Source organism: Muscardinus avellanarius (genome assembly GCF_963383645.1).
Source record: "Muscardinus avellanarius genome assembly, chromosome: 17".
Classification (NCBI taxonomy): domain Eukaryota; kingdom Metazoa; phylum Chordata; class Mammalia; order Rodentia; family Gliridae; genus Muscardinus; species Muscardinus avellanarius.
In genome coordinates, this window is record NC_137803.1 from 60,586,764 (window position 1) to 60,599,362 (window position 12,599).

Consider the following 12,599-nt stretch of genomic DNA (forward strand, 5'->3'; position numbering starts at 1 on the left):
CCGCTCCGCAGAGCGCTGAGTCAAGACCAGGAAGCTCAGCTGTATTTGGTGAGAGCGCCACGGCTAGACAACAAATACACACTCTGCCACGAACCCCCGATTAGAGTTAGAATAAAGATACAGGAACTTTAAAGGAACTGATATAGCCGGGCATGGTGGTGCACGCTTGTAATCCCCGCGCTTGGGAGGCGGAGACAGGAGGATCACGCAGGTTCGAAGCCAGCTGCGCGCGCTGGCTTAGAGACCCTGTTTCCAAAAATGAAAATGTAAAAATAGGTCTGGGAGTGTAGCCCGGAGGTAGAAGGGCTTCCAGGAACCCCAGTACCACCAAAAATAAATAAATAAATAAATAAATAAAAAAATAAATAAAAAAATAAAGGAACTGATATAAAATAGTGAACTTCCTATTTCAAAAGAAGTCAAATAGCAAAAGGAACCACTGCTTTCTTCAACATTTATATTAGTGATGAACTGGTCCTTTGCCTGCAAAACTGGCCCAACTCTGCAGGGGAGCTGTCTCAAAGCACAGAAAGCAGCTAAGGATGGATTTAACCATTGTAAGTATATTATTATTATTATTATTATTATTATTATTATTATATTTCTTTACTTTTACTATTGTTATTCTGTTTCTTTACTATTATTATTATTATTATTAATTATTATTATTATATTTCTTTACTTTTACTATTGTTATTCTGTTTCTTTAATATTATTATTATTATTATCACGTTTCGTTTACTCTTTGTATTGGTGCATGGAATTATACATAACACTGGGATTTGTTGCCGCACATTCACACACGCGCATCCTGTCATTGGCCAGTTTCGTTCCCTGGGCCAACCCCTTTACACACGTGAAACTAGCAGAGATGAACTTCCAGGATGTTACCTTGACTTGTCCTCCAAGTCCCCCAACAAACACTAGTGTCGAGTTGTTGATATCCAGAACATTGGCCGTGCCAGGGGATTTACTGGTTACTGTGGAAGGCTTTGAGGCTGAGCTCACTCCCTTTATGCTCAATGAACCAATGTTTCCAAACCTGAGGGGCGCAGAGGATTGCAAAGGAAACTTTCAGAGTCATCCCACATGTGCCCACAACTCTCGTGCACAGCCCCATCTGCTTCCCCCACGTCTCCTGAGATGCCCCCCAACCGGTGTTTCCGTTTCCAGTCTTGCCGTCCCACCTTAGTTAATGCCCCAAATCCTGTGGAGTAATCCTCCAAAAGCATACATGTCATTGTGCTTCTTCCCTGCTTAAGGCAGTTAGGGATGATGAGTTATACTATGTTCATAGACAGTCCATCAACCGCTTTCAGTGTTACACCATTTATGTGATAATGAAGAAAAAGATTCCCAGCAACCACACCACCAACCACAAACACTAAAGAGAAAGAAATGCCTCGAGGTGCTCAGAAGTAGTTAGCTCTGGGGACGGGCTTCGAAAGGAAGACTTTTCTTGTGCAATTTTAAGAAAATGCAATCCCTGTATCATCTTCGCACTCTGATCTTGCAGGCCTGCAAGTCACACCTGTGCCATGAAATTTTCCTAGCAGGCTACATTTACTCTTTTTTACTGCGGGGGAGTAAACTTGGACCAGGTTGTCTGCCTCAGAGTCAGACTTTCTACAAGTTGCATTTAAACAACATTCTAAGCTTCTAAGGATTTTTTTCTGATCTTTGTTTTAGAAACAGAGTTGACTTCTTCTGCAATAAGACAATTTTCCCTTATTTCTGTGGTTAATGGAAATCATCATTCTTTGCTTATAATTCAACTTCCTAGAAGTGTCATAGCCTCTTTATGAAATGTCACAAGCATGTGAGCACTTCTGAGGTGCAGTGGAAACGCAGATGCTCTAAGGCACCTTCTCCGCTACCTGGTTGCACGGATGGTGTACCATTCGTTGTCATTGATGGGGAAGTCTGGGAATTCCAACCGTGTGGACCCAGATCCCAAATCCCAGAGGAAGGACACATGGCCGCGTAGCATCTCCACTGCCAGGAAGTCAGGCTGGGGGACAGGATGTGAAAGGACACCAGGTTACACATGCTGTTTGCACGACCACCAAAACACGTTCAAGAATGGGACCTTATGGTATTTTCTCGTGTGTGTGAGTGTGTGTGTGTGTGTGTGTGTGTGTGTGTGTGTGTGTGTTTTACTGGGGCTCAAACCCAGGGCCTTGCACATGCCAGGCAAGTGTTTCATCATGAAGCTATAGCCCTATGTCTTCTCTAGTTTTTAAAAACACAAATAACAGCCCCGTATGGACGACAGGAGCCACAGAATCCCATAGCGTGCCTCCTGAACGCTTTGTCTCTTGACTCCTCAGAAGGCATTTCAGATAACACGTGGGCTTATTAACACTTCTAGCGTTCCCAAGGGCTCTGACCCTTCCCACGGCTCCAGCCCTAGGATCTTGTGTCGGGAGTTCGACCCCTGGACCGTGGGAATCTCCCTGGCAGGAAAGACCTGGGGACACTCGTCTACTCTGACCCTGGGTCACCTCGAGGGTCACGGAGGGCATCACCAGAGTTCTATTCCCAGAGCTTGTGGTTGGGCCACGGGAGGAGGGGCGGACTCTGCAGAAATGTGACTTTTCTTTTCCCAAGCATTTACTTTTGCAGTTTTTCTTTTCTTTTTTTTCCTTTTCTGTGGTGCTGGGGAGTGAAGCCAGAGCCTTATATAAGTAAGCACTCCACCCCTGAGCTACATCCCAGCCCGTCTTAATTTCATTCGGAGGCAGGACTTAGTTTCCCAGGCTGGCCCTGATCACGCAATCCGCCTGCCTCAGCCTCCTGAAGAGCTGGAGTTACGGATACATACCAGTGTGCCTGGCTGCTGTCTATTATTTTAATCCATTTATTATTATTTTAATTCATTGTTATTATTTCAAAACCATTTATTATTTTTAACCCATTTATTATTGTTTTAATCCATTTTAGCCAAGTTTATTACCGATAGGAAAATGAGTGATTTCACAAAGGCCCTTTTTTCATCAAGAAACATGGATTAGGGAGGTCCATACATTTATAAAAACATTACCATGACGCTCACTTACGCTGGTACTGCTGCCGAGGTAGAAGAGAAGGTTATCAGGTGCCTGTGTCTTGACGGTCAGCGTCAAGGAGTTGTAGTTAGTAGAGGAAAGCGGAGGCTGGTAGGCCCGGACACAGTCTCTGTCTGCAGCCACGGCCACTTTAATCTGTAGAAGAAACAGAAAAGTGTTCCCGTCACTTACTGACACACAGGGCAGCTCTCACCCTGCCCAAGGAGCTATTCAAATTTTCACCATGAATCAAGTTTCCTGTTTTGATGATAGGTAATGTTCTGGGTTTTACAAATTGAAGCTTCAGACTGCAATGGAGATGATTTTTGTTTGGAAAAGTGTTTAAATCAGGAAAATCATTTAGTTCTTTTTCTGTGGTAGAACCCAGGGGCTTTCTACCTCCGGGCTACAAACCCAGCCCTATTTTATAATTTATTTGGAAACAAGTTCTCACTATGTTGCTGAGAGCCTCACTAAGTAGCTGAGGCTGGCTTTGAACCTGTGAGACCCTCCTGCCTCAGCCTCCCAAGTGCTGGGATTGTAAGCCTGTGCCACCACGCCCGGCTAAAATAGTTTTTAATCAGACATTTTATATTAGAAATTCTCTCACCTGTATGGAATTTAATTCCTTCAAGACAAGAACTTTATTACCTTGAGATCTTTGATGATTAGTCAAATAAATGGAGGGAGAATCTATGTACTTAGTATATATTATTTGTAGAGCAACTGACGCACTTACCATACATTTCTTTTGTAGTAATTATCTGTGTGTGCGTGCGTGCGTGTGTGTGTGTGTGTGTGTGTGTGTGTGTGTGTGACTAGGTTTTGAACCTGGGATGTTCTACCTCTGAGCTACACCCACAATCTATTTTACTTTTTATTTGGAATAGGCTTCCACTAATTACTGGGGACCTCATTAACCTGCGATCCTCCTGCCTCAGCCTCCTGAGTGGTGGGATTACAGGAGAGCACCACCATGCTGTGTTATTTGCGTATATATCTTAACCTTAAAAATCTGTTTGTATTAACCACGGCATTCAGAACCAGCCCCGGGCTTGCGTTTATTTCGTGACTATGACTAAGTGAGTAGAAGCCAGGGTTCATGCAGACCTTCGTCCCTTTACCAACAGTAAACACGTGGGAGGAAACAGAGGGCTCGGAGCTCCTTTGTCTTGCTTTGAAAGCTTCAGGAGGGCAAATGCTTTTGCTCATTTGTTTTTGTAGCGCTGGGGATTGAGCCCAGTAGGAGAAGTTCTCTACCACTGTGCTGCATCCCCAGCCCTCGGAGAATGAACGCAAGAGCCGAGGGCATGTCCATCCTCGGTCCCAGGTCACATCCATCCTCAGCCCCAGGCGTACAGCAGCAGCACATTCTCTGGGAAGCCGTAGTTTTTCTCTCTATAGAGCGCAGCCAACGCCACAAGCCATGGGTGGCCATCACACTCTCTCAGCCTGGAGCTTCTCCAGGCACCAATCTTTTATATATTTAGTGACGCAGATTTGAACAGCAACTGTGCGTATATAAACTGTTTTCTCAGATTCCTGCAGGATGAAGCCCATACAAATATTCTGAAGATTCTTGGATTATTAAAATCAAATTGGAAGCCGGACGTGGTGGCGCACACTTGTAATCCCAGTACTTGGGAGGCTGAGATAGGAGGATTGCACAGGTTCGAAGCCAGCCTCAGCTACTTAGTGAGGCTCTCAGCAACTTAGTGAGATCCTGTTTCAAAATAAAAATAGAAGAATAGGTCAGGGGTGTAGCCCGGAGGTAGAAAGCCCCTGGGTTCTATCCTCAGTACCAAACACACACACACACACACAGAAATAAAATTGGTAAAATGAAAAAACAGCTCTATGTGCAGCCAGTGAAGTTCAGAGCTATGTCAACACCTCATACTCAAAGCCTCTCTGCCATTGGGGTTAAGTGTTATAGGCTAGGCTGAAATTATAAATTTCCATAAAGGTATGGCTAACATATTTTGGGGCATGTTGAATCAAAACAGTGGTCCAAGGAAAAGGCTGCATATTGGTTTTCCATATACTGGGACAAAGCCGGGAGGGAGCTGGATTACCGAGGCCCGGGCTCTGGGGGAGTGGGCATCCCCTGAGCCAGCTCACGGGCGTCCGGGACCCCGAGTCACCACGGGCCGGCTGCGCTGCGCGGGCGCCACTCACCGAGGCGGCTTGTTTCCGGGCCTGGCTGATGAGCAGTTTAATTTCTGATAAGTTTCTGCTCAGGCTCTCTTTCAATGTCGCGAAAGGCTTCCACCGATCAAATAAAAGGTTGGCTTGCGTTACTGCGTCTTTAACCTTTCTTCCAGCCAACAGGGCTAATAAAACCAAGGCGGAGAGAGGTGGCAAGGGAGGAGTGGAGGAGAAAAGAAGACAAATGCTCGGTCTGTTACTAATGCACTGGATAAAACAAAACAGTCCAGGCCAGGCATGGTGGCGCACGCTTGAAATCCCAGCATTCAGGAGGCAGAGTCAGGAGGATCCGGGTTCGCGGACAGGCTCAGCTACTTAGTGAGGCCCTTTGCAACTCAGTGAGACCCTGTTTCAAAAATAAAAGTGTAGCTCGGAGGTAGAATGCCCCTGGGTAACAAACAAACAAAAACCAAAACACTAACCTGGGCATTATGGCACATGCTTGTAATCCCAGTATTTGGGAGTCTGAGACTGGAGGATCGTGGTTCTTGGACAGCCTTGGCTAATACTTAGTGAGGCCCTTTGCAACTCAGTGAGACCCTGTTTCAAAATAAAGAATAAAAAAAATATAGGAATGGGTGTTTAGATCAAAGGTAGAATGACCCTGGGATCCATCCCCAGTACCGAAAACAAAACAAACAAACAAACAAAAAACAGTGAGACCCTGTCTCAAAATTAAAAATTAAAAAAAAATAATAAATTGGGCTGGGAGTGTAGCTCGGGAGTAGAATACCCTTGAGTTCCATCCCCAGTACTGAAAAAATAAAAATTAAAAAAAGCGCCAGTAGCGTGCATTGCCCAGGGTCCATCCCTTTCTCTGCAAATGTTAATCCAGATGTCAGAATGGTTTTATTTATTCATTTACTTTAGAAATATTGCTTGGGAACAAGACGCCACTGCGCACGGTGCTAGCTCCCTATCTGCGTGACGCGCTTTCGTAGGCAGAGCCCTGGCTTACTGGTCACTGTGGTGTCCTGCAGAAGCTTAACCACTCCTTGCACGGTGCTGTTCACTGTGGACAGGCCGTGTGGCCTGTTGAACAGCTTCTGGCTCATTTCCACGACTTCCTTCAGTGTTGCCCGCGCGCTCTGGTTAGCAGACATGGCCAGCTCCTTGGCATCGGTCGGTCTTTGTGTCACACCTGAAATAAACACACATACGAGCTTGTACTCAGATGCCCACAGACTGAAAAAAGGTTAAATCTGTGACCAGTGCAACTTTACACAGAAACACGTGACAGTAATTCTATCCATTGCTGAACACAAAATGGGGCTTTGGGATTTTGTGGCAATGATTAAGGCTGCCTGTCACATGCTTGGCTACCCTCAGGTTGGGACAATTTTGAGTAGCAATTCTCTGGAATATGACTTTAACCCACCACGCAGTCACAAAGGCAATGGCTAATGGCCCTGTGCTCAGCATCTTATATTAACAAAACTTTTTATTTGGGCCCTTTGCTACTTCCCCTTCTTAATTTAATTAAACACTTTCTGCATTTACCATTCTTCTCCAACCTTCATCTAGATGAGAAGGTCTGCAGCCTAAGTCTGTGGCCCAGAAGGGAGTGCCTGAGGCTGCCAGAGACAGTGATCGCTGCCCACAACATGCATTGGCCGCTAGAAGTCAAACACCAAATAGCAAATAGATGGCCCCTGAAGTCGTTTCCCAGTTATTTGAGAAAATATGCATGAAGATTTTAAAAAAGATATCCTTCTCTTCCTCCTCCTTTTCTAGTGCTAAGGATTGAAGCCAGGGGCATTAACTCCAAGCTACTCCAGCTATTTATTTATTTAGGAACAGAGTCTAAGTTGCAGAGAATCTCACCACGTTGCTGAGGATGTTATCTAATCTGCAGTTCCCTGTCTCTGCCTCCCAAGTACTGCGGTTACAGGCATGTAACACCAGCACCGGCACGGTTATTGATTTTTTTTTATTTTTATTTATTTATTTATTTATTTTGGTGGTACTGGGATTCTTGGAAGCCCTTCTACCTCTGGGCTACACTCCCAGACCTATTTTATATTTTTATTTGAAAACAGGGTCTCTTAAGCCAGCGACGCTGGTTCCGAACCAGCACGATCCTCCTGTCTCAGCCTCCCAAGCGCGGGGATTACAAGCGTGCGCCACCACGCCCGGCACGGTTATTGATTTTTAAATGTGTAATAACACGTGGGGCAAAACATTAATTCTAGAAGAAGCTGCCCAAAGATATATCCGGTTTCTTCTTACTCTTCTTGCAACTTTTCTGCGAGTTTGAAGTTACTTCCAAATGAAAAGTGTGTCAGCAAAATATATTATCCTTGGGGAGAAAAAAAAGAAAAATGAAAAGAAACTTCTAGATCATAAAATGCTCTACGGGTCCAAGAGTAAGCCCAACTCGGCTTACTTGGTACAAAGTGCCAACGTCAGACACAAAGCAAGCTTGGCTTCCCTTGGGAACACCCATGCTTACAACGAGAGCCGTGTCAGCAGAAGGGCTTTACAGCTGGTTGGGCAGCTGGAAAGACTTAAAGAATATGTAAGAAGAACTAAAGGGAAGCTTGAAATAATACAAGTAGCACAACCCATTTGCATTATGCTTAAAAAAATCGTCCTGCTTAAAAATTTAATGAACCTGCACTTCCAAACCATCAATATTAAAGTGGTCAGCGGGCACATGTTAGAATACTTTATCACCTCAGGAAGGAAGATTGTCAAGCAGAACTCTTTAACTTCTCACGCTTATAAGGTGTCTGACACTTTTCTTGAGGGCACGTAAAAGTTGTCTCTTTACTGGTTGAGCTCTTTGACCCTTCTTTCAGCTAAGTGTATGTCAAGCCCATTCTGAAAGTAAGCGAGTAGACCAGTGCGGTGGCCCGTGCTTGTGATGTGAGTATTTGGGAGGCTTGAGATAGGAGTTTGGCAGGTATGAGGACAGCCTCATCAACTGAGTGAGGCTCTCATCAACCTAATGAGACCCTGTTTTCGAAGAACAAATAAAATCATTTTAGGCGTGTAGTTCAGAGGTAGAATGCCTCTGGGTTCAATTCCCAGTAACACACACACACACACACACACACACACACACACACAGAGCAGTTAAGCTGGTTGGCAAAAAGTCTCTAAGGCTGTGTGTTAGGGGTTACTGCAGATTAAACCCAGGGATGCCCTTCCACTGAGCTAGCTACATCCCAGCCCTATTTTATTTTGAAACAGGTTCTTGCTTAGTTACGGCTAGCCTTGAACCAGTGGTCCTCTGGTCGCAGCCCGTCAAGCACTGAGATTACAGGCGTGTGTCATCAGGTCTCCTGTTTTGTTTTTTTTGTTGTTGTTTTATCTTTTGTTTTGGTAGTACTGGGGTTCCTGGAAACCCTTCTACCTCTGGGTTACACTCCCAGACCTAGTTTTATACTTTTTTTTATTTGGAAACAGGGTCTCTTAAGCCAGCGTGGCTGGCTTCGAACCTGCGCGATCCTCCCGTTTCCGCCTCCCAAGCGTGGGGATTACAAGCGTGCGCCACCACGCCTGGCAGGTGTCCTGGTTTCTAAATCTCGTTTTTTTCCGAGCAGAATTCTAGTATTTCAGTGTAAGTATCCTGAGCTTATTTTATTAGCATTAGATATCTTTACTTCCAAATAAAGTTCTTCTGCAAGTAACACCACCATCCATCTCAGGCAAATTCCCAAGCTCCTCCTAATGAGGCTGGAGGCAGGACCTCCTCCTGCTCCTCTGCAGCAGACTCCCACTGGCGAGCCATTAATTAAACCAAGCACTCCCTTCTACTCACCTTCAGGGATTGCTCTGAGTCGCGAGAGTGATTCATTGGTCTGCTTAGCAATTTTATCCACTTTCTCTTGACATCCACTTGCTGTAGTTTTCAGTTTACTCAGCTCCAATGCAACGCCTATTTAAAGGGGGGAAAGTGGTCCAGTTTAGATTAGCTTGTTAGACAGGTGCTAAGTGACAGCTTCCTTTATCATCCCAATCCATCTGCCAAGAATGTTCTACAGACACCGCCATATTGAAAGCTTCTCCAGCATGACTTAACGCTGTCTACTGTAGAAAGCAAGAGTGTGTTTGCCTTGCTTGGTCACTTTTTCTACTTTCCCAGCTGTCTTTCTCAATGTTATTTCTTCTTTAATATCCTGTCCAAGTTTATTAGAAATGGTGGTTGAAGAAGTGTTCACAGCACTCTTTTTATTTGCGGGCTGTCCTGGGGATTGAACCAAGGTGCATTCCACCTCTGAGCGACACTTCTAGCCCTGTTTCTTTTTTTCTTTTCTTTTGAAACAGGATCTTACTAAATCGCCGAAGGCCTCACTAAGTTGCTGAGGCTGATCTCAAACTCATAATCCTTCTGTCTCAGCCTCCCAAGTACTGGGATTACAAACGTGTGCCACCACGCCCGGCTCACTTAGTTAGCCTGCCTGCCTCCCTCCCTCCCTCCCTCCCTCCCTCCTTCCTTCCTTCCTCCCTTCCTTCCTTCTTTCCTTTTTTGTGGTGCTGGGGATTGAATCCGGGGCATTCTATCTCTGAGCTACACCCCAGCCCTATTTTTTTTTCTTTATTTTGAAACTGGGTCTTGCTAAGTTGCAGAGGGCTCACTAAGTAGCTGAGGCGGTCTGTGAACCTGGATCCTCCTGTCTCGCCTCCCAGGTACTGGGATTACAAGCGTGCGCCACCACACCCGGCTCACTCAGTCTTTCTAAAATAAAAAAAAATTGTTCCATCATCTGTCTGCATAATTCTGATTCACTGTAATACACTTGTGCATGTAAATAGCATAATTCCATCAATTTCCTCGCCTGTATCTCATCTTCCTCACATAGCTCAGCCCCATCAGACCCTAACTCCCTGGGCACACCTGGATGCTGGCCACCTTCCTCATCTACACTGCCCCGCAAGACTCCTCCCTGGGGGCCGACCTTACAGCCCCTGCTTCCTCTGCTTCCTTCTCTCTGACCACCCAACAGAGACTCAACCCAACCTCCTGCAAGTTTAATCCGTGCTGCTTGATCAAGGCTTTTACTATTTCATAATATACAATCAATGTTAGCAGGGCCTACAATTTTTTGAAAAATTGATAAACCAATTACTACCTTTTTTTTTTTTTTGCAGTACTGGGGATGGAACCCAGGGGCATTCTACTACACCCCCAGCCCTATATTTTATTCTTTATTTTCAAACAGGATCTCGCTGAGTTGCAAAGGGCCTCACTAAGTAGCTGAGACTGTCCGAGGATGGCAATCCTCCTGTGTCCGCCTCCCAAATGCTGGGATAACAAACGTGCACCACCACACCCAGCATCAATTACTACTTAATCTAGTAATTGATTATCTAATGAGAAGCTACCCTGATGCCCACACATGAAGTTCCTTTGTCTGTGTAAACAAAAACCACAGCTCATCAACGCTGATGTTAGAGTTTGTGACTGCACGCTGTGCGTTATCTCTACTGTGAGATAACAATGTATATTCTAAGTTGTGCTATTCACAGAAAAACATAAAAATGTGTACTTATCTAAGTCTCAGTTCAGATAACTATGGGAGAATCCAGTATTAGGCTTGAAAATCATCTGCAAAGGCTATGGGCTTTGTGCCTGACCTCTCTCCAGGAAGGCACGATGTTCTCGATACATGAGAATATGTAAGATGAAAAGCATACTCTAAGTTAGGAAAACCTGTGTGCTGAGGTGGCTTCTCTTACGACAGATTCTTTTTGCCATTTTGTGTTACGTTTACAGGATGGCTAGCTCTTACACGCGCCCAGTGATTGCTTCTGAAAATTCTTCATTAAAAACTCAACTGCATAGGTTTTCTTTGTGGTACTGGGAGTGAACCCAGGGGCATTCTATCTCCGAGCTACACCCCCAGCCCTATTTTTTTATTCCTTATTTTGAAACAGAGTCTCACTGAGTTGCAGAGGGCCTCACTAAGTAGCAGCTCAGGCTGTCTGCACACCACAATCCTCCTGTCTCAACCTCCAAATGCTGGGATTACAAGTGTGGGCCACCATGCCTGGCTCATAGATTTTCTTTTTTTTTTTTTTGAAAATCAATAAATCACTATTATTTAATGTAATTATTATTTAATGAGAGGCTGTAGTATTCTTTTTATTGGTAATCGTACATCTTAATGGAGTACAGGATGGTAGAGGCATACATGCACACATCACTCATTTCAAAATCTAACATGGTTCTATTGTGTGAGAAAAGGCAAAGAAGCATCAGCCATAACACAGCTTTTCAAGGTGCTGGGAAAATAATAATCAGAAAAATAAACAGAGGAGCATGAGCAACCCCAAGAAGACAGCCAGCGAAGGGCTTGGTCATGAAGAAGCCTCCACAAGAGAGGCCTGCCCTGGAGCCAGTGACATCGCCAGAGGAAAACTGGAATATGAATGTGCCAACGAACTGCGACACTTGGAGTCTTTTCTGGAAAGGAGGACATTCGTGGAGGATGCTCAAAGACAGCCGTGCCCGCTCTTTTGCGCTGCTTAGCAACAAGCCCAGCAAAGGTACTGACCTTGGTGCTTCCCGCTGAGGTCTCTGCTCTCCTGCAGAGTTCTGGTACTGCGCTGCAGCGCCTCTCTCCTCTGAGGAGCAAGGGACCTCAAGACCTGAAAGACAGAGGGACTTAACATGGGGCCTGCGAGGTGGCCGGGAATCCTGCGGGGGGCAGAGAGAGGGACTCTGTCTGAAGACCTTCCAATCAGGTTTCCAACAGGAAAGTCAGCAGAGTATGGGAGGCGTCACTCAGTATGTCCAGTAGTAAGAACACAACGTGCAGAATGAAGAAAACCAGGCATTAGACAAAGGCTTCACAGTCGGGCGTGGTGGCACACACTCCCCGTACTTGGGAGGCTGAGACAGGAGGATCGGGGTTCGCAGCCAGCCTCAGCTACTTAGTGAGGCCCTTTGAAACTCAGTGAGAACCTGTTTCAAAATAAAGAATAAGATAGAGGGCTGGGAGAGTAGCTCGGGACTAAAACGCCCTTGAGTTTCATCCCCAGTACTGAAAAAAGAAAAAAAAAAAGAAAAAGAATAAAAAATCAGGCTGGGGGTGTAGCTCAGAGGTAGAATTCCCTGGGTTCAAACCCCAGTATCTCTCTCACACACACATATACACGCACGAAAGAAATAAAAAGGGTTTCACTAGGAAGTAAGAGAAATGTCTCACGTAGCTATCAGGTAGCCTTGCCATTTTATTTTAAAGAATGATGAAGTGTTCCTCAGATCTCTTCAGTCCTTCTTTAGTCTTTATAAAGAAGTGTTTATGACTTAAAAGAATTACAGTGAACTGGGTGCCGTGGTGTGCATCTGTAGCCCCGGCTGCTCAGGAGCCCAGACAAGAGAATCTGATGAGT

General features: G+C 45.1%; 1 protein-coding gene across 1 annotated transcript in view; it reads right to left on the minus strand.

Annotated features, from left to right (window-relative positions):
* Nucleotides 1-12,599, minus strand: part of LAMA1 (laminin subunit alpha 1) — a gene marked incomplete at both ends in the record, with an annotated part of 143,528 nt that overhangs the window by 23,501 nt on the left and 107,428 nt on the right. Inside the window, 7 exons of the mRNA XM_080714726.1 lie at nt 892-1,042; nt 1,878-2,011; nt 3,060-3,203; nt 5,226-5,380; nt 6,214-6,396; nt 9,022-9,138; nt 11,759-11,852. Of these exons, the coding sequence (XP_080570852.1) occupies nt 892-1,042; nt 1,878-2,011; nt 3,060-3,203; nt 5,226-5,380; nt 6,214-6,396; nt 9,022-9,138; nt 11,759-11,852 (978 nt within the window). The remainder of the gene's footprint in view (nt 1-891; nt 1,043-1,877; nt 2,012-3,059; nt 3,204-5,225; nt 5,381-6,213; nt 6,397-9,021; nt 9,139-11,758; nt 11,853-12,599) is intronic.